The sequence below is a fragment of the Lontra canadensis genome, unplaced genomic scaffold (assembly GCF_010015895.1).
Source record: "Lontra canadensis isolate GAN:19392208 unplaced genomic scaffold, GSC_riverotter_1.0 scaffold46, whole genome shotgun sequence".
NCBI lineage: Eukaryota > Metazoa > Chordata > Mammalia > Carnivora > Mustelidae > Lontra > Lontra canadensis.
In genome coordinates this window covers 334,163-360,643 of record NW_022631040.1, presented here as the reverse complement: position 1 = coordinate 360,643, position 26,481 = coordinate 334,163, and the positions used below count along the sequence as shown (strand labels likewise).

General features: G+C 34.0%; 1 protein-coding gene across 5 annotated transcripts in view; it reads right to left on the bottom strand.

The window, feature by feature from the left end:
- The window catches only part of KCNT2 (potassium sodium-activated channel subfamily T member 2), a 344,381-nt gene that overhangs the window by 163,212 nt on the left and 154,688 nt on the right, over positions 1–26,481 (bottom strand). For all 5 annotated transcript variants that reach the window (XM_032872884.1, XM_032872885.1, XM_032872886.1 and 2 more), the window contains exons 9-12: positions 16,673–16,853; positions 15,135–15,299; positions 13,225–13,361; positions 9,205–9,268 (exon numbers count right to left, since the gene is read on the bottom strand). In XM_032872884.1, coding sequence (XP_032728775.1) covers positions 9,205–9,268; positions 13,225–13,361; positions 15,135–15,299; positions 16,673–16,853 — 547 coding nt within the window. The remainder of the gene's footprint in view (positions 1–9,204; positions 9,269–13,224; positions 13,362–15,134; positions 15,300–16,672; positions 16,854–26,481) is intronic.

Here is a 26,481-nt window from a genome sequence, read left to right as displayed (position 1 = left end):
CAAAAATAGAAGTATCACAGCCCAAAATTGGATCATGGAAAATTGGGAATGAAAGCTGAAGGAAAGAAGGAAACAACTGCCATATTCTTATAAAACAAAGATAAAAAATACAATATCGGGGTGCCTGGGTGGCTCAGTGGGTTAAAGCCTCTGCCTTCGGCTCGGGTCATGATCCCAGGGTCCTGGGATCAAGCCCCACATCGGGCTCTCTGCTCAGTGGGGAGCCTGCTTCCCTTCTTCTCTCTCTGGCTGCCTCTCTGCCTACCTGTGATCTCTGTCTGTCAAGTAAATAAATAAAATCTTTAAAAAAAATCTTAAAAAAATACAGTATCAGCACTTTAATGGATTTAAAGGAAATATCTTCTTTCAGGAAACAGACTAAAAATGGGAAATAGAACAGACAACTGATGCTTCAAATTCTACACACACACATATAATTCTTTTTTTTTTTTACTGATTAAAATTTCAAACTGTGGAACCACTTTTATGTATAAATGTGTGACTCGTTCGAACAGTAAGCTATTATCACATGGGAAGCAGTTTGGTACAAAGAAAGGAGTGTTAAAGTTGACCTGACCTGCATAGAGCCCAGACTCAGCCGCTCTAGGAAATCTAATTAACAGCTCTGAGCCTTGGTTCTCTCATCTATAAAACAATTGCGGTGAGCATGAAATGACATAATGTGCACAAATGCCTGACCACATGAAAGCTACTCATGAAATGTCAAATTTGCTGGTTCCTTTCTGTTTGATTGCTTTATCAAGTAGACTCAAACACAATGAGCTAAAATATGTATAACAAGAGTATCAACATGGACTAGAATTCCAGTTCCATATAAACGTACAAGATTTTTATAGAAAATTAGCATTACAATATTAGATGTTTTTAAAATGTTATCATTTTTCACAACAAGTTATGTAGAAAAATACATGTTTGAGAGTCTGTTATCTTTAAAATAAAAATAAATAAATAAATGTTATCATCTTAAGAAAAAAATGGGCATTTTCTTTAAAATGCAGATATCATGTGCTTTATTCCTTTTTTTTAAGATTTTATTTTTTTAATAATCTCTATATCTAATGTAGGGCTCGAACCCACAACACTGAGATCAAGAGTCATATGCTCCACTGATTGAGCCAGTTGGCACCCGTGAGATTCATTCATTCTTTTAAATTAAAGTTGATCTAAGATCATCAAAAAGGATTTTTGACTTTAATGAAACTACACTTCACGAGTTTTTTAAAAATTTTTTTTGTGATTCAGAAAAATTTACTAAGGATGTTGCTATACTACTTTCAGGTTCATGTTTACCCTATAATATTTGAATAAAGAATATAAAACTTTATATAGGAATATATTTATTTTTATGAAATATTATTAATTCCAAAAAAGAATGCTTTGAAGTATTTATTAATTTTTCATTTTGATAGTCACAACTCTGCCTCTCCCAGTTAGAATATACATACACTAATACTAGAGTTGGTAGTATTCAGCCTGATTTAAAAAATATTATTAAAACAACAGAAGATGGGGTGCCTGGGTGGCTCAGTTGGTTAAACATCTGCCTTCATTCAGCTCAGGTTGTGAACTCAGGGTCCTGGAATCAAGCCCCACAAGGTAGCAGGTCCTTGCTCTTCCCCCAAATTGTGCACACTCCCTCTCTATAAAATAAATAAAATCTTTTTTAAAAAATTAAAAGTTAAAAAAATAAAGCAATAGAATTCATTCAATTCTAACAATATTTAGCAATTTTTAGCAATTTATTCAGCAATAATAATTCATGTGTATCTATCAGAAATAGTGTGCAACATTTTTCAAAAGTGTAACTAGCAAAGAAAATAGTATAAAAGAACATTTTCATAATAGAATGATTTAAAAAAATTTTTTGAGTATAGATGACACACAATGCTACATTAGTTTCAGGTGCACAACATAGTGATTCAACATCTTATACCTTATTCTAAGCTCAGTGCAAGTGTAGATACCATCTGTCACCATATATCACTATTACAATGTCACTGATATAGTCTCCACGTTGTGCCTCTTATTCCCATGACTTATTGCATAACTGGAAGCCTATAGACTTACTTACTGCATAACTGGAAGCCTATACATTGCACTCCCCTTCATCTGTTTTGTCCAACCCCCAACTCTCCACCCCTCTGGCAACCGTCAGTTTGTTCTCTGTATTTATAGGTCTAATTCTGCTTTTTGTTTGTTTATTCATTTGCTTTTGGGTTCTATGAATGAGCAAATTCACATGATAGTTGTCTTTCTCTGTCTTATTTCACTTAGCATAGTATCCTCTGGGTCTATCTATGTTGTTACAAATGACGTGATCTCATCCTTTTTTATGGCTGCATAATATTCCATTGTGTGTGTGTGTGTGTGTGTGTGTGTGTGTGTGTGTGTGTGTGTACACACACAACTTCCTTATACATTTGTCTATCAATGAATATGGAAGTTGCTTCCATAACTTGGCCATTGCAAATACTGCTATAGGAAACATAGGGATGCATATATCTTTTTAAATTAGTGTTTCCGTTTTCTTTGGGTAAATACTTAGTAGTGTAATTACTGGATCATATGGTATTTCTATTTTTAATTCTTGGGGGACCCTCCAAACTGTTTTCCACAGTGACTGCACCAGTTTACATTCCCACAAATAATGCACAAGGATTTCCTTTTCTCCACACCCTTGCCAATTCTTGTTGTTTCTTGTCTTTTTAATTTTAGTTATTTTGACAGTTGTAAGGTGTGATCTCATTGTGGTTTTGATTTGCATTTCCCTGATGAATCCTGACGTTGAGTACTTTTTCATGTGTTTGTCGGGCCATCACATCAAAATGATTTTGAACCACGTTTAGAAAAATTTCTTTGAAAGCATGACCAATATCAAAATCTCAGTTCTATAGTGTTAAAAAATGTGTTGTCACCACACAACAGATAATCCTAACTCAGATGTGCATAGACATAGCAGGAAAATATTGCAAGGTAAATCTAAACTATTAAAAACAATTATTGGAAAGGTTCATTTTAGAATAAACATGAAAAAAAATTAGTCCAGGGGGACCTGGGGGGTTCAATCAGTAAAGCGTCTGTTTTGGCTCAAGTCATGATCTTGGGGTCCTGGAGTCAAGCACCACATTGGGCTTTCTGCTTGCAGGGGCCCTGTTCTCCCTCTCCTCCCTGCTCATGCTCTCTTTCACTCTCTCTCTATCAAATAAATAAATAAAATCTTTTAAAAATTACTCTAAGTTACTTCTTAAGAAATCATAAAACATTTCACTAATTAACTTCACATAAATATCTTTGGAATTAAATTAAGGAAAGAAAAAAAATTGCCTAATCTTATTTATTTAACAACAACAACAAAATTTCTCCAAGGAAGGTTCAATGAAATTGACCTTTACCAAAGTAGAACTTTTTACTTTGTTCTGTAACTGTATCTGTAAAATATAAATCTACATGTTTCTTCCCAATATCCAATGTTTCAACACTACTTCTCAACCCCTGTTGCAGGAGTGACTGATTGCTAGCCCTTGCAGGATAGAGAATAAATTTCCTGAGAATCTCTTAAAATTTTCCCAAGTGATTCAATTGTCTAACATGAGTGAGCTTGATTAAAATTAGAGAGACCAGATATCCTCTTAGCCAAGTGGAGCGTAATTCCATCACGTAGAACACATTATGATTCCAGACCTTCTGGCCCTCCCAAGACACTCACTTACTTTCGCTCCTCAATGCAAGTATAAGTAACAGTGATACTGACCTGACTGTATAAGTGTAAAATTCTAGAGTTCATTTTTCTCTAAGTGAAGATACAAGAAAGGTTTAATGAAGGTGGAAATGATTCGACTGTAGCAAGACTGGATTATCAAAAAGGAGGACTTATTCTCTCCTTCCACCCACCTTCCAGAATGAACAACCTACTTGGGGAGAGGCAACTAAAATAGCTTCTCTGGGCCAAGCCCTTATATGTACAAAAAGATAGAATCAAAACAAAACTACCTAGATTTTTTTTTTTCCAAAATGATGTATTTATTAACCTTTGGGGAATCAAAGAGCAGAACTTCAACTCTCCTGATAGGATTTAAACCAAACACTGGGGTCAGAGGGGCAGGTGGACTATAAGTTGTTGAACCCACTACTCTGTAGGAAACAATGTAGAATTGTTTGCAGCAGCAACTATGACAGGCCCATCCTAAGACAAAAGCTAAAATGGGAGTATGTTCATTATCAAGCAATATGGTGTCCTCAGTACTAACACATAGCTATTTAGCATAGTGCAACATTTTTCTGGATTCCTATTTTTTCCCTAATAAATCTCTAATTGGATCATTGTTCCTACATATGTAAAAATGATTTTAAAAAGAGATGAACGGTTGCCTACTGGTGTGTCCAGATTTGAGCACACTAGGAATAGTCTATCATCCATTTTGTAATCAAGTCCTGAAAGTCTGTTTCTCTAAGGACTGTAGACACTTCTATAAGGCCCTGAACACACAAACACAAAACAGTTGAGAGACTCTTCAGTCTTTGCCAAAAGAGCAGAAATACCATATACTTAGTGCCACTCATGGATATTGGTTTTTCTTATTTGCCATCTGTCCAAACCTAAAACTCCATTCAGTTACCAGGACCCAGGCCTTTCTCCTTGTCCCTCTGTTCAGGTGCCCTAAATTCTGACATTGACTTCCCTTCTGTATTATTTCCCATCATTTTAAATATTTTACTACATTCTCTTTTTCCTTGCATGGTTTCTGAAGATAAGTCAGATGAAATTCTTATCTTTGCTCCTCTGTACTTAGGGTGTTCCCCCCACCAGCTTCTTTCAGGGGCTTATCTTTGATATATATGTGTGTGTGTGTGTGTGTGTGTGTGTATATATATATATAGATATATATATATATGTGTGGGTATATTTATAAATATACCCACACATATATAAAAAATATATTTTGACACCTTTTCTGCTTGGTGTTCTCTGAGTTTCCTGGATCTGTGGTTTGGTGTCTGTTATCAATTTGGGGAAATCCTCAGTTATTATGCTTTCCAGTATTTCTTCTATTCCTTTCTTTCTTTCTTCTTCTAATATTCCCATTACACTTGTTATACCTTCTGCAGTTGTCCTAGGGGCCTTGGATATTCCATTTTGGTTATGGGCTTTTGTTGCTGTTTTTCAATCTTTGTTCACTTTGCTTTTTAGGTTTTTTTGTAGGTTTCTGTTGAGTTATCCTCAAGTTCAAAGATTATTTCCTTAGCCATGTTCAGCCTACTGATAAGTCCATAAGAGACATTCTTCATTGCTGTTATGTTTTTGTTTTTAAATCTCTAGCATTTATTTTTGGTTCTTTCTTAAGGTTCCTATCTCTCTGTTTATACTACCCATCTGTTGAAACATGCTGTCTTTTTTGTCCATGAGAGCCCTTAGCATATTAATCAGTTATTTTAAATGATTGGTCTGATAAGTTCAACATCCTTGCTATGTCTGTTCTGATACTTGCTGTCTCTACAAACTGGATTTTTTTTTTCCCTTTTGGTATACCTTGTAATTTTTTCTTGATAGCCAGTCATAATATACAAAGTTAAAGGAACTGCAATAAGTAGATCTTTAGACACATTTGAGTGAGCCATGGGATAAGGGAAATTGTTCTATAGTCCATGATTTGGTGTCAGTCTTTTAGTGAGCCAATACCTCTAGACTGTGACCTTCACAAATGTTTTTTCAGTGTCCCAGCCCCCTTAATTGAAAAAGAATGGCCAGAGTGGTCTGGAATTGAGTTACCCTTGCCCAGCTTGGGTAGGCTCTGATAATTAGGTTTCCAGCAGGTTAAACTGGTTAATTAGTTTTCCTGAGGGTAAGGCCTGTTAAGAGGAACAGAATGTTCTGGTGTATTTCAAAATGATTCCTTTTCCTTTCCCCTTGCTGAAATCCCAAAGGCATTTTTTTCTCATATTTACTGTGAGAACCAGGTAAAAGTCCCGTAAGTAAATCTCACAAAATTATGTTATCCCTTCCCCATGACTACATTTCCCAGGGGTTTTTTAAGTCTCAAAGTTGTCTGCACTGAACCTTCAGTAATTCATCAATTACAGTTTGGATTTTCCTGCCCCTATACTGATTCCCAGGATGATTTCCACTCATGAGTATTTGCTGAGGTAAATTACTATTCTCCATATTTGTGTGTCAGTCTCTCCAATCTTGGGGATAGTACTTATACAATTTTTCATGTGTTACCTTTTATACAATTTTTCATGTGTTACCCTATTTTTAATTTTCAGGAGCTCTTTTTGGCTCATTAAATGTTTATTGTTTTGTCTTCAATTATTTTGTTCTTACTGTTCTTGTTTTATATATGTACACTCTCCTCAACTCATATTATCCTGAGGAAGTTTGTTATATATTTTAAAATCTATTTCTTCTCCCAAAATTGTACAGTTTTGTTTGTTTCCTCCTCTGAGTTCCCCCTTTTCTCTATACTTCTTATGTTTGTTCATCCGTTCTTTCTTTTCTTTGTCAGGAATTTCTTTATATGTTCACTGATCTCTGTTACCTGAACATATGTAGAAATTAAACACTCAAAAGCTATTTGGGACTTCACTGAATGTGGGAATCTTATTTTCACATAGACCTTACTGTAGGGTGATCAATCTGTGATACTGCTCTAGGGAACTCCAGACTTTATCTATTTATGCACACACAATATATGTATATATTATATATATTATACATACACACACACACACACACACACACACACACACACAGCATTCTTTCTTGTGATGGACCATTTCTCCAGGGAAAATTCCTCTCATCTTGTGCCAGTGGAGATATGGACCTTGTTATTAGGTTTCTGAGTCATTTGAGACAATCACCTCACTTTCAGTGGAGCAACTTACTCAAATCTTTGGCTCAGTTGCACCTACTGATTCTGAGTGAAAGTTATCCCTGGATCAAATTCTGCCAACAGTAAACCTATTCCCAGGATGGGGAAAGGGATCAGCAATGGATTTCTGAAGGGATTCAGGGAATCTAATTGCTTCTTTTACAAACTTTTAATACTATTCATATGTTTAGTCCTGCATATAACCCTACTTACAGAAGCATCTGGTGTCTCTATTTCTTGAGACTTTTGAGGTTCCATTGCAAAAAGCAGCCTGCTTCTGACTTGTTTCCTCTCTCAACTTAAATTTTAACTTCCTTCTGTCTAAGTCGGTTACCACTCATCCATCTGCTTTCTAGCTTCCAAACTTGTGTTAGTGCTGTCTCATCTACCATTTCCTTTGTCCTAATGAGTGAAATTTTTAATTCATTTCCTGTCAATTTAGCAGAGTGTCAGGAAGAAATGAAACACATTTGTTTAACTGAATGATCTCAAATTCACAATTTAAAGGGTACTCTAAAAGATATCATATTTTTATTTATTAATGCTTCTGCTTCTTCTTGTTACTCAAAATGTTATTGATACTGGAATACTATGAGTACTTTAAAACAAAGTTACCACTTAAGGGACACAAGATTCACAATTATATAAGTTAAATAATTATGGAAACATATGGTAGATTATGACCAGTTCAAATTCATTTATTCCATAAATACATTTGGAGCACCTACTGTGCCAAACCAATTAAGAAACTCCTGAAATAGTTATAGTTAAGTACTATTTCAGTACTTAAGTGAACTGAGAAGGGTGTGGTCTGAATTAAGATAGCAACCATGGAGAAGAAGGGGAGCAGATGAATTTTTAGAAATACATATTGCAAAGAGAAATATTTTATAAATTTTTCAAACTGTGTTTGCTCTATGGTCTTGTATTAGTTTGGTAGGCTACAGTAATAAAGTAGAACAAACAGAGTGGCTCAAATAACTGAAATTTATTATTTCCCAGTCCTGGAGGCCAGAAATCCAAAATCAAAGTGTTGGCAGGGTTGATTCCTTCTGAAGATAAGGAGGAAATGATCTGTTTCAAGCCACTCCTCTTGGCTTATTGATGGCTGTCTTCATGTTCACATGACATTCTCCCTGATAACTGTCTCCAAACTTCCTCTTTTTACAAGGACACCAGTCATACTGGATTAAGGTCCATCCTAATAAGCTCATTAGAACTTGATTATCTCTATTAAGACTTTGTCTCCAAATAAATTCACATTATGAGGTACTTTGTCTCCAAATAAATTCACATTATGAGGTTGGACTTCAATATATGAATTTTGGGGGACACAATACAAGCCCTAATAACTCTCTTCAAATAAAGGATGAGAAAATTAGATTTAAAGTGAATAAGAACTTTAGGTAAATTAGAATGAGGTCATAGGAGAACACAGAGCCTGCCACATTCAGGACTCACAGTCTAAATTAATATAACAGACTGTCCTATTAAATGCTCCAGGAAAAAAAACAAAAACAACAACAAAAAAAAACTAATCATATCCCTAAAAGATCCCATGCATAGATTGCCTTTTCCCCAGTCACTACGGAAGCCATCAGGGCTTTGTCTCTGCACCACAGATATGGCTAGAAATAAACTCATTAGCTTAAAAACACAGGAGTTAACAGTACCTGCTCAATATAAAATAATAAAGCACTTTTTAAAAACAATAAAATCATAATGCATGTGTAAAAACACAAGTTATAATTTGGTAAATTATACCATTTAATTTAATTATGAGTTTATATAACTTTAGGCCAAAAAAAAAAATGAATCACAGAGATCATATAAGTTAAAGAGTATCAAGTTGAGATGTACTTCCCTATCACCTGGAGATCTTTTAAAAATACACGGATTCCAGATCCCTACTTTATATACCCTGAATAGAATTTTCATGAATGCATACTTTTTTAGAAGCTCCCCAACTGATTCTAATGCAGACTGCCTGATCCATCTGCTTTGTTTTGAGTTGAGGAAATTGAGATCATTTTAACAACATTACATAGCAAAGGACATATTTAATAAAAATATATGACATTCATTTTGAGCAACAGAAAACCCAAGGACTAGTAGATACTACTTCAAAAACAGCTTTTTTGACACAGTCTATAATGCAGCTATTCTTATACGATGGCAAAAACAGTTTAGAGATTTTGCTTCCCTTCAGTAATATTTTAAAGTTACCTATATTTAACATAGGCAGATTTTTAAAAAAAAATTTTTTTAAATCTTCTCAGGTGAGAACAATTAGAAAGAGATTTTAGAAACTTACAGATGATGTCCTATCCACTTCACAACGGCTGCTCAGAATAAAACAGGCCTCAGCATCATCCATCCTAAATACAGACAAAAAAAATAAATAATCATATATTGAAATATCTTCATAGTGTCTGAAAAATAGAATTCCAATGCTTAGTCCAATGTACACAAAGTGCAAATAAACTATGAGTATCCTTAGGCTTAAATGAAAGTTAGATTTCTAGCAGACCGTGACTGTACTGGACTGGAAACAAAAAAATTGTTGTTGAATTGGCTATATAACTCAATAGTTCATAATGACAAAAATAAAAAAAAAAAACACCTCAAATTTTATTCTCTTTGATGTTTATATGTTTTCTCATATATATGCTTTGTTTAAGGGAGTTGTATTGGCCTTCATTTTATGATTAGTTACATTTTAACTGCAAAGTTAATTAACTAAGAGAGAAGGAACAGAGTTACTTAGTATTCTTATATCAAACTCTACTGTACATTTACATTTCTTGGAGATGATTCATCATCTTGTTCCAAATCCCTGTCCCTTATACTAAAGCTCTACATTTCTTAAATTTGGTGATAAACAGTAGGTTTCAGTGCTTGATTAATAATATTCTAAAATCATAAAAATGTTGGGGTTCCTGGCTGGCTCAGTCGGTAGAACATGCGACTCTTGATCTCAGGTTATAAATTCAACATCCCCTTTGGGTGTAGAAATTATTTAAAAATTAAAATATCTTTAAAAAATAAAAACAAAAAAATGTTAATATCAAAATTAGGAATGTTTTATCTTTCTGCTTCATTATGATAAAATAAACCTTCCCCCCGCCCCCAAACTTTTTTTTCTATGCAGGGGAAAGATAAAAGTCCATGAAATGAGATCAAACCAAACAGTTTTGGAAAAATATTGAGGCATGGTTACAAGATAATGAATATCACATAACATTTTCTAAACATCATCTTCAACAAAGCAATTCAAAATTCATGCAACTGACCTTTGGAACTGGTTTGGAGAATCCTACTCCTTGTTTCTTGCATGGGAAATTGTGTTGAAGAATGTATTAGTTAACATTAAATCCCAAATCTTTATATGACATTAGGATAAGAAATGAACATAAAATGAATATTTCTTTCTTAACCCAGATTTTTTAGTATTACCAGCCTGCTACCTCTCTCATCCTCATTTTCATCCTTTGTATATTCCAATGAATGAATGCTTTTTGTAAATGTGATTGATTTTGCTGAGAAATCATTTAATAATATTAATAATAAATGAATTTCTAATCCTAAATAAATCGTGTAATTACTAAAAAGATAAGTCATTTTCCTTCTCCTCTTCTAAGTTCTTGGCTGAGACCCCTTTGTGTTAAAAAGACAGATTAACAGAAGAGAAACAAACAGAAGTTTAGCAACACGTATACCTCCTGTATACGTAGGAGACACCCAGGAAAATTAACTTCTCTCCCATGAAGCCACCACCTTAAACACTATCTTCAGCTAAAGACAGAAGATGTTTGGCTAATGGTGGAGCCAGCTATGGGAACCTATCAAGAAAAGCACAGTAAATCTAGGTAAGGTTGTTATACAGATCTAGGTCCTTGCCTTCTCCATTCACAAGAGCTTCCAGAGATTGAGTCATCCTCTTCCAGGTAGAGATAGAGATAGAGAGAGAGAGAGAGAGAGAGGCTTATGGATGGAGATTTCCCTTATAAACGTGAATGTCCCTTACAAAAGGGTTAGTTTCTACTAGGTTTTCAGTTTTTCCTGTGTCTACTGCTTCTTAAAAATAATCAGCTCACAATAATCTTTATCCCATTGAGGCATATTTTGTGGTAGCAAATTCTGCTCCCTTCTATAGTATCAAGCTAAAATACTAACAGCTAAAACTAATAGCTTAGATTAATTTATTAGGTAATAAAAAGCCTTCAATTATCACATAAATTCATAGTGAACATAATATAGGAATTATTCTTATGTGAAGAACTTAATGCATATGGTAAATTAAGCATACGGATTATCTGTGCAGATGAAAGTAAAGATCCAAATTATGTTAGTGTCTAAGCAGCTATTTCTTTAGAGCTCCCAAATAATGTGTATAGATAGCAAATAGCAAACACCTAAAGCCATCTATTGCTTGAGGTGCTGGGAGAATCTGACTTAACTCTTGTGTGTACACTGACAACATCTATGAAGTATTTAATCCACTAGAAATACTAATATATTCTCAAGAAGCTAAATTTCCTAATTACATACCATTCACTATATTTTGATGGTTTCTACTAACTTCTTTTTGTTTCAGAAGTCATTAAATCATTAAAAAAAGTCTGGTAATGTCAAAGTTCAAGTTACAAAATACCTAGTCATCACTTTGCAGAATTAAGCCCCAAAAAGGAGTTTGGGAGTTTTCTCCTGTTCTTTTCCACTGTCCCACACCCCCCCATCCCCACCACACACACACCATGCATAAACACGCCCACTCCCACCAACACACATACTCAAGCCATCCAGAAAAAACAAAACAGCAAAATAAAAAAATACTTATGCTCTCAAATTCAGCGAGCAGATTTATATTTAAAGGAGCACAATAGACAACTCAGGGACAAGTGGATAGGTAGGATCCAAGGTGACTCCAAGATGGGCCACATTGGCCTGAAGATTACTTTGAGCTAAAAAAGCAATCAAAGCCCAGCAGATTAAAAACAAGCAAACAAACAAACACCCAGCAGATTCGGGAAAGCTCCTCATCTCCCTCCTCAACCACCTGAAAAGAATTTAGATAGAAAATCTGCCCCAGGAAGGAAGTCATCAACATAGATAACGACAGTATGATACAAACCTGGGAAGGCAGGCAGGGAGGAACCTAGCAAGACCTGTTTGATCAAAGTCCTCCATGTCCCATTGTTTCTGAGTGGCCCAGCAAATATTTGTTCACCAAACATTTACTCCTTTTTTAAATTATTATTAACATACAATCCCTTACTTGTTTTAGGGGTACCGGTCTGTGATTCATCCATCTTACACAATACTAAGCACTCTTGTTCATCTCCCTATAACCTGCTCTCCTTCCCTTGGTAGTCCCAGACCTCTATCCCTTCTCCTTAGTGCACAGTGACATATTTTGCCTGACTTGTCTCTGTAAGTTCCACATCGGTGTGGATTCTCTGTACATACACTATTAAATTTGATTTTCTCCTGTTAATCTGTCTTGTGTTAATTTGATTCTTAGTCCAGCTGGAAGGACCTAGAAGGGGACAGGACATTCTTCCTCACCAATAAAGACATGTTTAAAACTTTAAAAGCAACAGAAAACATGGAGCAAAACCACCTCCGCTGAAGATTTTCTCTGACTTCTGAAACTATGGGTGTTGTTTGAAGAGGCCCTGACTCCCTGGTGTCCATGGTCTTCCGCCCAACTATGTTTTCACTCTGTTCATATGGAACAATTCCATGACCTGTGACAAAGGTATATGCCTATGTCACTTTTAAGCCAGGTTGGCTAGCACACGTGCAACAGGAAAAGAGCAGGTAAAACCCAGTTACCTTTCTTATTCCTCCAGCCCCCAGGGACATCTCTGACACCAGGCAACACAAGTGTCATCTGCCTGTACATAGTACAAACTCTGGAGCTTAAACCTTGACTCAACTGCTTTGGCATTTCCCAATGGTTAGCCCAACATTTTTATTTGTGGAATAAAAATTGTATTTGTGGAATAAAAACTGTGGTCATTTGGAGACTACTCTAACAGTGAGGCTGGATAACTCTGCTCCTCTCTGACAGCTTGAGATAATTACACCATGCCACACTCCTCACTGTGTTGTATGGACATGGTCCACTGAACATCCTTGCACTGAGAAAAGGAGCAAATACACTGATTTTATATTTTTAACCTTTCAGTTTGAGCAGCAGTGGAACTATGGCAAGACTCTGTATACAAAAATACTTAAACACATCTTGCAAGACTGAAAATTGCTAAAATTCAGAGGAGAGAAAAGATATTAAAGTATTGCAAGATGGAAAATAGATAGGGATACCTACTTTGCTCTCAACAGATCCTGATCTTTAAGGGCTGAGCCTTGAAGGTAGATAACTCTTTGTGACCACATTGGAATCTGCAGTACCCTTCGAACTTGCACATCCATTTCAGTAGGACACAAAATCACCACATAATAATCCTATTCAAAACAAAGTGAGCAAAGGGGCAAAATCAATAAAGGTGTGTTTTATATTACATAAGTAAACAGAATGTCTAAGAACATTTAGAAATATGATGATATAGAAATAAACTCCTGCTAACAAGTAAAAATTTGCACTTAAAATCTGGACCTACATTAATTAACAAGATACTATAATAAACATAACTGAGACATATAAAAACCTCATAAACCAACATAAGGTTTTTCAATCTTATTAGTACTATGAAGAGAAGGTAATCAGTGTATACTCAGTAGACATTTCCAACTTATGTTTTCAGTTATATTATAACTTCAGGCTGATTCTAAAATATATAATACATACAGGGCAGAAGTACTTAAAAATCAATTCAAACTTCAAATTTTTACTTTTGGAATAGAAACTCTGATGGTGATTTATATCATTTGGAAATATTATGAACTGATAATACTGAAAAATCTCTGATGACTATCTGAAAGGATAAAGATTCATAAAAATATTGATAATACAAAGTAAATTTAAAACTTTGATATCACATATTTCAATATAATGGTCCTTTGGAGAAAATACAAGAGCACTATGAGTGATAAAATAGTTTAATACACTGATAATAGGAATTACAATTCTCTGAGAAGCATTCACCATTTTATCATCTAAAATGTATCTAGTGGAAATTTGGAGAGTTTTAAGAATTCTCCACATTGATACCAGTCAAAATAAATTAATAGGTGTCACAATTGGGGTACCATATTTTCCCAAAAATTGGTTTTCTTGTTGGAATATAATAAGCAAAACTGCAATTATTTAATATGAATAATAATAAAAACAACAAATATGGTGTTTCTTCAAAAATGCAAATTAATTTATATGGAAGAAAAAGAATGTATGATGTAATTTAAGCATTGCTTATTTATGAACTATATTTTTAAAAAATATTTTTTAAAGAGTATTTTAAAAGATCTCCAATATAGTCATGAAAACAAAAATCTATTTAAGGGAGATCTAATTAGATATACTCAGTACTGTTTTGATCTTGGGATTGTCCAACCTCTTGACACGAATTTATTGAGGAATTACAAGACATTCAAGTAGCTCTTTACTATTTGGACTGAACTAAGTGTATTGAGCAGGAAAAGGATATTACCTAGATCTACACTGGCCCAATACCACACAGCAAGGAGTAGAAGTATCTGAGGATTTTATCAGCAGAGACAGATGAAGAGATTTTTTTTTCTGAATTATTGTTCTCAATTCAACTAGTTATTGTCCAGTTTTGGGTCATTCATTGCTAGTATAAATAAGACCTAGGTACACTCTGGGAAACAAAAGGAAAAACGGAACTTTCAGACTTCCACATTTCTACCAGCAATACTTAATAAAACTTCCAATAATTTCAAGTGAGTAGATGATATTGTGAAATGACTTTTTCATTGTTTGATATATTAAATTCCACTGTTTCATAAAAATGTCATTTGTGCATTACCCAAGAGAGGAAAAAAAATCCTTTTAATTCAAAGAAAACCTTTCTTTGTAGCATTAACATAATTCCATCTGTCTTTTAGTGTAGATACAGAAGGAAACTTAAAATACTGTGTATTCCTTAGGCATTTTTTCTATGTTCCTGGTTATATTTGTAGTTCTTCATTTACTCTTTCTAAATTTGAGTGTATAAATAAAAATCCTCCAGAATGCAGGCCGCACCATCAGTTAATTGACTCTGACAATATGCTAGTTAGTTATGATCCAGTCAAAGACGTAACATAATTTCTATGTACCTGAAGTCTTGGGTGAGCATAGAATTCATTTAAAAAGTCCATAAGTAAATCAATCTTCAGTGAACTGACACACAGAACAACATGCTTCTCAGTTTGAGCTCTATGTCGACTATAGTTTCCACCTGACTTTTGTCTCTCCATCCACAAATAGGCCAGCTGTTCAAACTGCAATACATTTTCCACAGATGAACAAAAAACATTGGACGTGAAAGTAAAAACCAATGCAATACCTCCTTTGTTTATTAGATACACTCAATTTCTTAGCTGGAACTCACTGAGATTCAAATTATCTGTATTCCCTTCAATAATAGACTTTTCATGCGATTGCTGTGTAGGTTGCTAATGCTTCTGAGGGGCTTCAGGTCTCTACAGAAACATATTAATATGATTTTCCTATTATAACAGCACTAAAAGGTTTGTACCTCTGATTTATGTCCAGGAAACCAGGCAGCCATGATGTGTCATGCACTGTGTCAAAGAGAAAAATCTCAAAGGCATTTCTTCTACCTTTTTCTACCAAGTTCAGCACACATGTCATGCAATGCGAGATACCCAACACACAAAGTCACTTTCTAGTTGGACAGTTGTAGTTGGTATATAAAGGAAGTGGAGGGACTAGAGGAGGGATGTCAGAAAGGAACACATGCCTGACTGAATAAAAGTGGGTTGATCATTTTCATACCGACATATATACATACATACATACATACACTGTGGCCAAAGGTTTAAAACAGAAGTACAAGTTTGATTTGTATTTCCTATATCCTGTTTCTGGTCTGCTCACCTATGGGCACACAAGAGCTCACCGTAGGAAAGATTTGGAGATTGCATCTACTTGTCTTCAGACTCCTTTTATATCTCTTTTCCTTCTTTTTTATATCTCCTTTTTTTATATCTCTTTTTATATCTCTTTTATATCTTCTTTTATAACTCTTTTCCTTATATCTCTTTTCCTTTGCAACCACCTTATCCACTTCCAGAGTGTTTTTTATATATATGTATATTAAAAATATATATAATATATATATATAAAATAGTTACAAATCATCCACAGATTTTGTTTCAGTTGACCAATATATGTAATCAGTTTTTATTTATTACAATGTTTAGCTTTTATATTGCTTCAAAAATCAAAAGAAATCAAACCTTCATAACTTTATTGCCTTGGCCTATCATTCTGTAATTACAACTATCACTCTGTAATTAAAAGCTATGATCTTATAACTAATATAGTTAAATATATTACATATGAAATATATATATTATATATATAAATATATATTATACATGTATTTCAAATAAACATCTTCAAGAATTGAAATGAGCCATATCAGTTATGAATGGAGGGTGAAAGTCAGTTTCTAATATAATGTTAAAAAGCATTTCCTGAGACCATTTTAATTCATTGACTAGATATAATAATAACATGTGTTAATATATTACATTAAAAAACCACCCAGCATTTCTTATGAGGCATGGAAGATCTGATTTTATTAAGATTTGCACATTTCTATATAATTTACCCTGGCTCTCTTTACCTGTATGGGTAGAACCACAAGAGCAACACAGATCATGGCAACGACAAAAAGCTTGGAGGACCATGTTTCAGGGGTGACATCCCCAAAGCCCACAGTAGAAAATGTCACAATGCAGAAGTAAAGGGAGTCAAAGAGATTCAGCTTCTTTCCTATTCGTTCCAGATGTTGGATTCCACAAATGCTAAAGAAACAAATGTGCATTAAATTTAAAACTTTCAAATTAGACTCATTATTTCTCACTATTCTTGTGAAAGTCAAAGCACATTTTATAAAGCCATGCAGTAAGTTGGAACCTTATAATATATTTTTTCCCCCTCAGGAAAATATATTTTTTAAGTGTTTTTTTTTTTTTTTTTTACCAACATTAACCAAATGTAGCATTATTTTGATCGATAACCAAAAACTGTAGTCAAAATATCACAGAGTATACTTGGGTATCAGCATGTAAAAGAAATAGACTGAATTCCATAGGTGACTTATACAAACATTTTGAATGCATGCCAGGAAACATAGAGACAGAAATTGCTAAATTTATTCCTTGTCAAAAGAGTGATAGTCTCCCCGCCCCGCCCCAGGAAGCCATCTTATTGTATAATGTGTGTGTGTTTCCTATATATATGTGAAAGGTTTGAGGAGTTAACAATTGCCAAGTCATTTTCAGGAGACCAACCCCCTGTACAAGGCTACTAAATGGTATAAAAGTAAGAGAGCTAGAAATTGTTACGAGATGTCCCCAAAGTAGAATTGTTAACATAGTACTGAAAATAGCACTATTACTGGCAAAGGAAAAAAAAAAAAAAAGAAAAAAAGAAGAAGAAAGAAAAAGAAAAAAAAAGTTAAGGTGAGACTTGGAGGGAAATAGGAGATTTGCACATAAATCGGTACATAATGGCATATGATTCAGCGAGAACAAAAAAAACAGGTATCAATGCATGTTATAATATGAATAAGCCATAAAAAACATGCTGAGTGAAAGAAGACAGATGTAGAAAACTACAGACTATCTGATACTATTTTTACAGAATGTCCAGAAAAAAGACAGAAAGCAGACTAGTGGCTGCCTGGGGCTGGTGGTGGGAAAAGGGTGATAGAAAATGTTCTAAAACCGGAATGTGGTGATGATTGCAGAACTCTGTAAATGCATTTAAAATGATTGATATTTACACTTAAAATGAGTGCACTGTATGGTATATAAATTATTCCTCTACAAAGCTATCCAAAAAAAAATCAGTGTTTACTCTTGGATACTCATTCCAACTCTATGAACAAAAAGCAGACAGCTCAATTTTGATGACCACGAAGAGGTAATATTCAATGTTTAAATTTGAGAAATTCCTTTTCTATCCTTTTAACATAGTCTTCCTATTTGTCAGGATGCCTGGGTGGCTCAGCCGGTTAAATGTCTGCCTTCGGCTCAGGTCATGATCTCGGGGTCCTGGGATCCAGTCCATCAGGCTCCTTACTCAGCGGGTAGCCCATTTCTCCCTCTGCCTGCCTCTTTCCCTGCTTGTGCTCTCTCTCTGACTCTCTTTCTCTGACAAATAAATAAATAAAATCTTAAAAAATAAAATAAAAAAATTTTAAAAAATTATTATAGTCTTCCTATTTGTCTAGGTTACATATCAAAAATATTTAATTAGCTTAATTTTTTTTTAAGGCAAAATCTCAGCCAGTGGGTAGGTAGATGGGTGGGTAAGTACACAGGGAGATAAACTAAGGGACAGAAGAGAAATAGTAAGGTACTTGTCATTTTACGGCTGAGGCAGAAACTGTTTTTTTTTTTTTTTTTTTTTTTCTTTCTTACCTCCAGGTTTCCAGAATGGTTCAGCAAAATTGCCCTTGCTCTATGCTTAGGAATTTTGAGCTGCCAGGTCATATGCGTTGGTTCATATCAGTTTATTTGCTCTTCTGTCCTTATGCAATATAATAGCCAAGCTAATTATAAGACTATTCAGATGGAGCCTTACTATAACCAAATAGAACAACTGTTTGGTAACAAATATTTCTGCGAAGTAGGTTTTCTTATTTTATTACAAAAATATATATTTGAAAATGGAAACAATTTATGCTTAACTTTTATACTTCAGTAGAAAATAAAATAAGAAGATAAATTCCATAGTTTTAAGGATTCAAATGTTAAAGGCTTACTATATTTTGCATAACTATACTTTAAAAGTCAGTACCTGTTCACAGATAAAATGTCCATTTCATAATTTAGATAAACATTATCTTCATATAAACTAGTATAAAAGCCTCCTGCTCTGTTTCCTTATTTTCAGTTTGTTCTTTTTTTAATATACCCTATTAATAATGCCCATAGTCACATTCTTTAAACAAAGCTTAGAGGGGCGTTTGGGTGGCTCAGTGGGTTAAGCGTCCAACTCTATATTTTGCCTCAGGTCATGAACTCAGGGTTGTGAGATAAACCCCTGTCTTGGTGCTTAAGATTCTCTGTCTCCCTCTCCCGCTATCCCTCTCCTCCCCCACGGGTGTGTGTACTCTGTCTTGCTAATAATAATAATAATAATAATAAAGTAATTAACTTTAAAAATCTTGTATATATCAATCACAAGTTTAAAAAAGGTACTGGATTCTTACAGTTTCAGACCACTCTCTAATTCATGGTGTGATAGTTTATTATAATAGCTGCCAGTAAATCAAGCCTTCCTATGCTCATAACTGTTTGCAACAGGATATTGCTGTACTTCCCATCAAAAGTGAAATCTAGTTCTCCATGTCTTTGCATCCGAACAGCATAATAACTTATTTTGACCAACAGAATATTGTAGAAATGATGGTGTGTGGATTGCAGAGTATGGAACTTACAAGACCCTAAAGTTTTTGTTCTTGCTGTCTTAGAAGTCTGAGATTACCATGCTGTAAAAAAGCCTGATATAATCTACTGAAGGAGAGGCTTGTGGAAAAAAAAAAGTCCCAACTGACAGCCAGCATGAACTGCCAGACATAAGAGTCGGCCATCTTGGATACTCCAATTCCAGCCATCAGATGACTTAGCAAGAATAACTGCAAGTAAGACCAGCAGAAAAACTATCCTGGTTATCAACCACAGATCTGTGAGAAACAACAAATTGTGCTGTTTTAAGCCACTACCTTTTAGGTGGCTTGTTATATGGCAATAGATACATGGTACATAGAGAATTAATTAGATTCCAGCATCTGGATCTAATCTGGTTTTTCTCAAATTTTGCTCTCCCTTTATTTCCCCTTCACTTACTATTTGGATGATTTACCTATCATAGCATATATCCTTACCCTTGATATCAACTTTTGCCCAATCTGTTTCCTACATCTGAAGCCCTCTCTCCACAACACCAACTGTGATTCCCATTTTTTTAACTCTAGCTCAAAAATGACTTCCCTCAAAAAGACTTCACCGAATCTTAAGTTCAAGGAATTCCAGAAGTTTCCAGCTGAGTTCCTAGAGCACATATGAGTTCATGTCTCCTATAGGTTAACTTTTACAATGATACCTATTTTTAGAGTTTAGTATGTACTTACCCTACTGACACTATTTACACCTACATTTTTATTTCCTAGAGCTTTAGCACAAAGTGCTTAGTAGTCACTCATTAACTAACTGCTAAAAGAATTTTTAAAAACACCTGCTTAAACCATATTCAAATAATGTATGCAAACAAACTCCAGAAAGCAGTTCATTCATGTGTTCCTGTTTTTTATTACTGCATAGCAAACTCCCCAAAACTCAGTGGCTTAAAACCATAACAATTTATCATTTCACATGATTCCGTGTGGTAGTTGGGAAGTTTCTCTGGTTTTCTGGGGCTCACTCACATGGCTGCAGTGAGCTGGAAGTCTGGCTAGAATGAAAAGTCCAACATGGCCTCACTCCTGTGCCAAATGACCAGTCTTCATTGTTGTCTGTGTTTCTTGCTTGGTTATTACTCCATGTGACCACTCATCCTCCAGTAGATTCAACCTGCTTCCTTATTGTCTCAGGGCATTGATAGCAACTGAAAGTCTTCTTTAGACCAAGCTTTATCTGCCCCATTCTATTTGCCAAAGCAAGTCACTAGATTAGCCCAGTTTGGAGGGGTGGCTGTTAAAATAGACTCTATCTCCTGATCAGAGGAGCTACAAAATTTTGTGATCATGTTTTTCAATCCACTAAACTGTATAAGTGAGAAAACTTACTGCAACCTGTATATATCTTAATAAATATTACTGAATAAATCATGTTATAGTCCAAGATATTTACTTGCCTTGAAATAACTGTAGTTAAATTCATGCTTGCAATCATTTTTTATAATCTCTATGTAAAATGCCGTTTTACTTGACCTAGAAAAGTCATGTGAACTTTTCACATATTTATCAATATCACACTTAAGATTCAAGACTTGCACTTAAGATTCAAGACTTGATATAACTTAATACTCAATAAATCAATATGAAAATGAAGACACTCACACCAGCTGTTAACACGTGTGGTATTATTATACAAAACAAAATTTACATTTTTAAGGACTAATAAAGGTAAATACACTGAATTACTTTTAGAGTTTTTCTCTGATTTTGAATTGGGCTGTCAGCCAGTTTCATTTAGGTCTCATTTAAAGGCCACTGCTTATGTTTGTGGATAATAATGTCATTATATTTCAAAAAATACTGATGTTAATATACCTTCTAGGGCAATAGATATTTTTGTAGTAAATAAATGAACTTAGTTCCTTCTTCCCAAGAAAAACAGGACAGAGACTATTTAAATATCTACCCCAAGAAAAAAGTAATCTTTTTCAGTTATAGATCAAATCTTGTTTCTTCTGTATTCATAACTCTAAATGCCCTTTTATCATACTCAGAATAAAATCCAAAAGCCCCTGGGGCTTCTTGGATGTCATCTTCTGAGACCATCCCTTCCCTCACTGCCCTTCAGCCACACCAGCCTCACTGTTATCCCTGAAATCTTCCAAGTGTCACTCAAATCTTCTTTCAACTTTCTGTCTTTATTTCTAATATTTCCAATGTCCACACAGAATCCTAAACTTCCTCTCTAAATCTTTCAAATCAAATGGTGGCACATACAGCTTTTTTGTTGATCAGGTCACAATCCTAAAGTCATCCTTGACTTCTCTTTCTTTCACAACTCACATGCAAATCCTTAGCAAATTCCACCGTTTGTAGCTTCAAAACAGAACGAGAATTCACTATCACTACTCAGCACTGCTACTGCAATGATCCTTGCCATCATGTTCTCTGCTCTGAACTGCAATAAACACTCCATCCTTCTCCCAGCAGCCTATCGCCCTCATGCCAGAGTTGTGCTATGAAAACACAGGTCAGGTCATACTATTTCCCTACTTAAAACTCTAAGAGGGCTCCCTATTTCACTTGACTAAAAGTTAACGTTCTTTCACTTGCCAATAGCATACTACCAAATCTGACCCTCCCCTACTATGTCTTTCAGACTAATTTTCTACTCCTCTCTGGGGTTCACTCTGCCCCAGTTACACTGGCATTCTTCCTTTCTAACCAACATGAGAGCCTTGTTCCTTGTCATGGAACATTCTCTGGCTAGAACCCTATTGCTCCAGACTTTGTCATCACTAACTCCTCACATCTTCCAAGTCTTTATTCCTATATTGACTGTCATAATTACTTCTAATCTTCCTTATCCTGATTAATTTAAAAAAAAAAGGTTTTAGTCATGTGTTGGGTTTGATATCCATTGTCTATTACCCTCTATATGAATGGAGGTCTATTAGAACAGAGAGTCACAAGCTTCCTTCATCCATATTGCCTGAGCACCTAAAACAGTGCCGAGCACAGAATAATGTTCATAGATCTCTATTGCCATATTTAAATCACCAAGCCATTTACTGTGTTTAGATATAAACTAAATGCAATTTATTTGCTTTTAAAAAAGCACCCAAAATGTTTATCTGACCACTTCCTTAACTGTGGAATCTAATATAAGTAAGTGGCAATATTAAATACTTCTTTAGGGAGACAGGGGAGGCAGGGGCAGTCAAGGGACGCAGACACAATATTCTATAAGTCTATTGGCTTTCCCAGCACCTTTTAACCAATATCCCTTGAAATATTTAAGTACTATAAATAAGCAAATTGAGTTTTACTTTCCCTAGTAATTAGTATTTGTAACTCCAGCATTTGTTTCAGTTAGTACTACTTAAATAATATGATAAATGAAAGATTTGGAAATTGGAAATGCACTGACTAATTTATTGAAATTCATTCTGCTTGTGTAATATACAAATATATTGTGAACTAAAAATTTGCCTCTTTATAGAAACAAATTGAATATTCAGATATAAAACTTGTATTTATTCAATCCCATTACATTCTAAATTCTCTATGTCACTAATGTATTTAAAAATATATCTGAGTTATTGAATTGAGTTTGTTACATTTAACTATTTACTAATCAAAAACTTCTATCTTCAATCCCATTCAGGACACTGTAAATGAATATTACAGACTTTAATAATACTACACTCAGTCAATCAGGTTAGTTATAGAATTGTCATAATATGAAAGTGTCTAGCTTATGTTTTGTAAAAGAAACCTACCACTCTCAATATTAGAGATAGATCTACCAACAATAACTATACAACCTGGACTCCATTGTCACTTTCACATGAACTTCTGCAACTACTTCCCTTTTTCTCTCTTATATTTATGTAAAGACTCATGTTACTTGAAGGACAGAAATAGTTTAGGAGGGAATTTTGCAGAAATTTACACTAGCTTAACAAATTCTAAAGATAGAATATTCACAATATTTAAGAAAAAAATAAAGGTTTTCCAACCTCATTGAATCATAAAAATTAGATTTAAGAAGTATTTTGAAATTTGCTTGTTCCATGTTGTTAATTTTGTAAAAGCAAGAAAGTTTAGTAAAATGGCAGAAACTGGACTATTCTGATCATATTATATGGCTATAGCATCATTTCCTCATCCCAGTCATGGAGTACCTACATGCAACATGTAGAGAATGTTAGGAGTTGTCTGCAACTTATTACATACTATTTTGGTTATAGCAACACATCTAGCAATGTTTTGAAGTTAAGAAATAGAAAAATGTGTATAATTTTAGATTGTTCATATATGCTATCTTTCCAAACAATTCAGCTTCTTTTATGAAGGAATGGAAAAGTATTATCTTCAGTGACAACTATACTTCAGTTAAAAAAAGTGTATCTTCAGGGATGCCTGGGTGGTCCAGTTCATTAAGCGTTTGCTTTTGGCTCAGATCATGATCTCAGGGTTCTGGGATTGAGCCCCGCATTGGGCTCCCTGCTCAGTGGGGAGTTTGTTTCTCCCTCTCCCTCTGCACCTCGCCCCCCCAGCTTGTGCACACTCCCTCTCTCTCAAATGAATAAATAAAATCTTAAAAAAGAATGTATATTCAGGATAGGTTAGATGCACAGCTTATTGTTACTTTATTATATAATTCTTAAGACTAGACAGTTTTGACATTGAAATAGTCTTGATTTGCATTATGCATAAACATTAATAATTCATTTATATGTTAGCTATTTTTCTTAGAACTGTGAATGCTACAACATGCTGTATAAGGATTTGAAACTGTTCAGTGATTATAATCCATTTTAATATAGATTATTATCTTATTTCATTCACAGATGTCTTTGGAGCCATTATTGAACAAAAACTGCCTCTCCTCCCTGATCATAATTGATGAATTTCAGTTAATTATTATTTTGAGTCCATACCCAGAAGTGATTTCAATGATGGGTACAGATTTTCTGATAAACTAAATCCAAGAATGTGCTCAAATAGACCACACTCATAATCAAAATATTCTATTTTGCCTTATCATAAGAGAAATATCTTTTCAGTCACAGACTATTTAAATTATATCCTGAGTTGAAAATAGTGGAAAAATTTAATAATGCAGAATTTAAAAATTAATAATTATAGCTGGTAGATATTAGTAAATATTCTGATCTTTTAATTTTAATCAAATATAATGTTTTGTGACCGGGCAATAATATTAAAAACAAGAAAGTTTTGCTTAAAATGCTTGATTTTAGTGAATATCTAATTGCAACAAAATTTATTTATTTATTTATTTATTTATCTGAGAGAGAGAGAAAAAAAAACACAAGCATGGCAAAGAGCAGAGGGAGAGGGACAAGTTGACTCCATTTTGAGTGTGGAGCCTGACACAGGGCTAGATCCATGAGCCTGCGATCATGATCTGAGCTAAACCAAGAATAGGATGCCTAACCAACTCAGCCCCTTAGGCACCCTTAATTTTAATAAAACTTTTGTTTATTATCCTGTATTGTCTGCCTAAATATCTGAAATTATTTACTCCTATTTAAGATAGAAAAAATAAACCAGTATCACATCAAGTTCTATTTATATTTTTGTTTAGTTAATTTGCATAAAAGTTAATCAGATTCATTTATAGTGGTTGACTATATGCAAAGTTGCATAATAATATAATTGTCTTATAATTTCTCTATTATAAAAATAACTATAAATATTAAATAAGAAAAAAATTGGTTTATATAAAACCAATAGGTGTTATAAAACTTAAATGTTTTATAATGTATAATGGGTAACTTAATATCATAAAAGTAGGTCATGTTTATTCCTATACATTTATTGATGGTTTGCTAGCATTAAGCACTGTACAGTATTATAGAGAAGCAGATATGAATACAACACTGTAGTTTACATAAAAGAGCTTCTAAAATCTAAAGGGAATGATTTTGACCAGAACTTTATACTACTACTACTAGTCATACCATAAATTAATAATCAAACATTTAATTTGTAACTTGATTAAGGCTAAGTTAGATAAATTACTTAAGCTTTTTAAACTTTATCCTTCTCAACTGGAAAATAAATGCAATATTAACTTCTTCATATGGTGATTATGAGAACAAAATGAATTAATAATGCTCAGTGAAATGCCTGACACATAATGATGTTCAATGAATTCAGTAGTAATTTTGTTATTTAAATTTCAGCCCCAGCATAAAAGAAATAAAAGCACAAAAATAAGTCAAATGTAAGAATGAACTATCTACACAAAATAGGTATAAATTCTTTGTTTTGCACTTTACAGAGCAATTAATGTACTATTAACAATACATCCAGGGATTATAGAGAAAGAGGGTAAGAATGACAAAGTAGTGGGTCTGCTCCTCTTTGCTATGGATTTGGTACAAAAGTTACTAGCAGCAAAAAATCATCCATGAATTAATGAGAGTAGCTATAATCTTGTCCAATGTTTTCTCAATCCTGCAACTTTCAAGTGCTTTGGAAGTGGCAATATGAGCAAATTAGGAGGACTTCAAAAAGAAAAGTTAGGCAATTTGCAAGGTAAACTCATAATCTTTAACTACATACAAAGAACACAGTCATGCTGATATTAGCTGACCTTTGGAGGGTTCACTATTACCATTTACGGAAACTGACAACTAATTCTTGGTAATGCAGTCAGGGGAAAAATATAGGATTAAGCTACTATTTTGAGACCAAAATGTCAGTAACAGGCTAGTGACATGTTTTAAAAAGGACTACTTGGCCCTGAGATTGCTTTTTGCTGATTATGTAAAAGGCTGCATATATGTACGTAATATATGTATATATTTATATAGTTTACTGATCTGGGTAACTACTAAGTATATCATCATATGGTAATATTCATTATTTAAATATTAAAATACTAGTATTTTGGGGGGAGGAATACTAAAAAAAAATTCTTTTTCTATTATTTTACCCATACACTCATATTTACTATTATTTAACTAGATATATAATTTTATATAACTTGT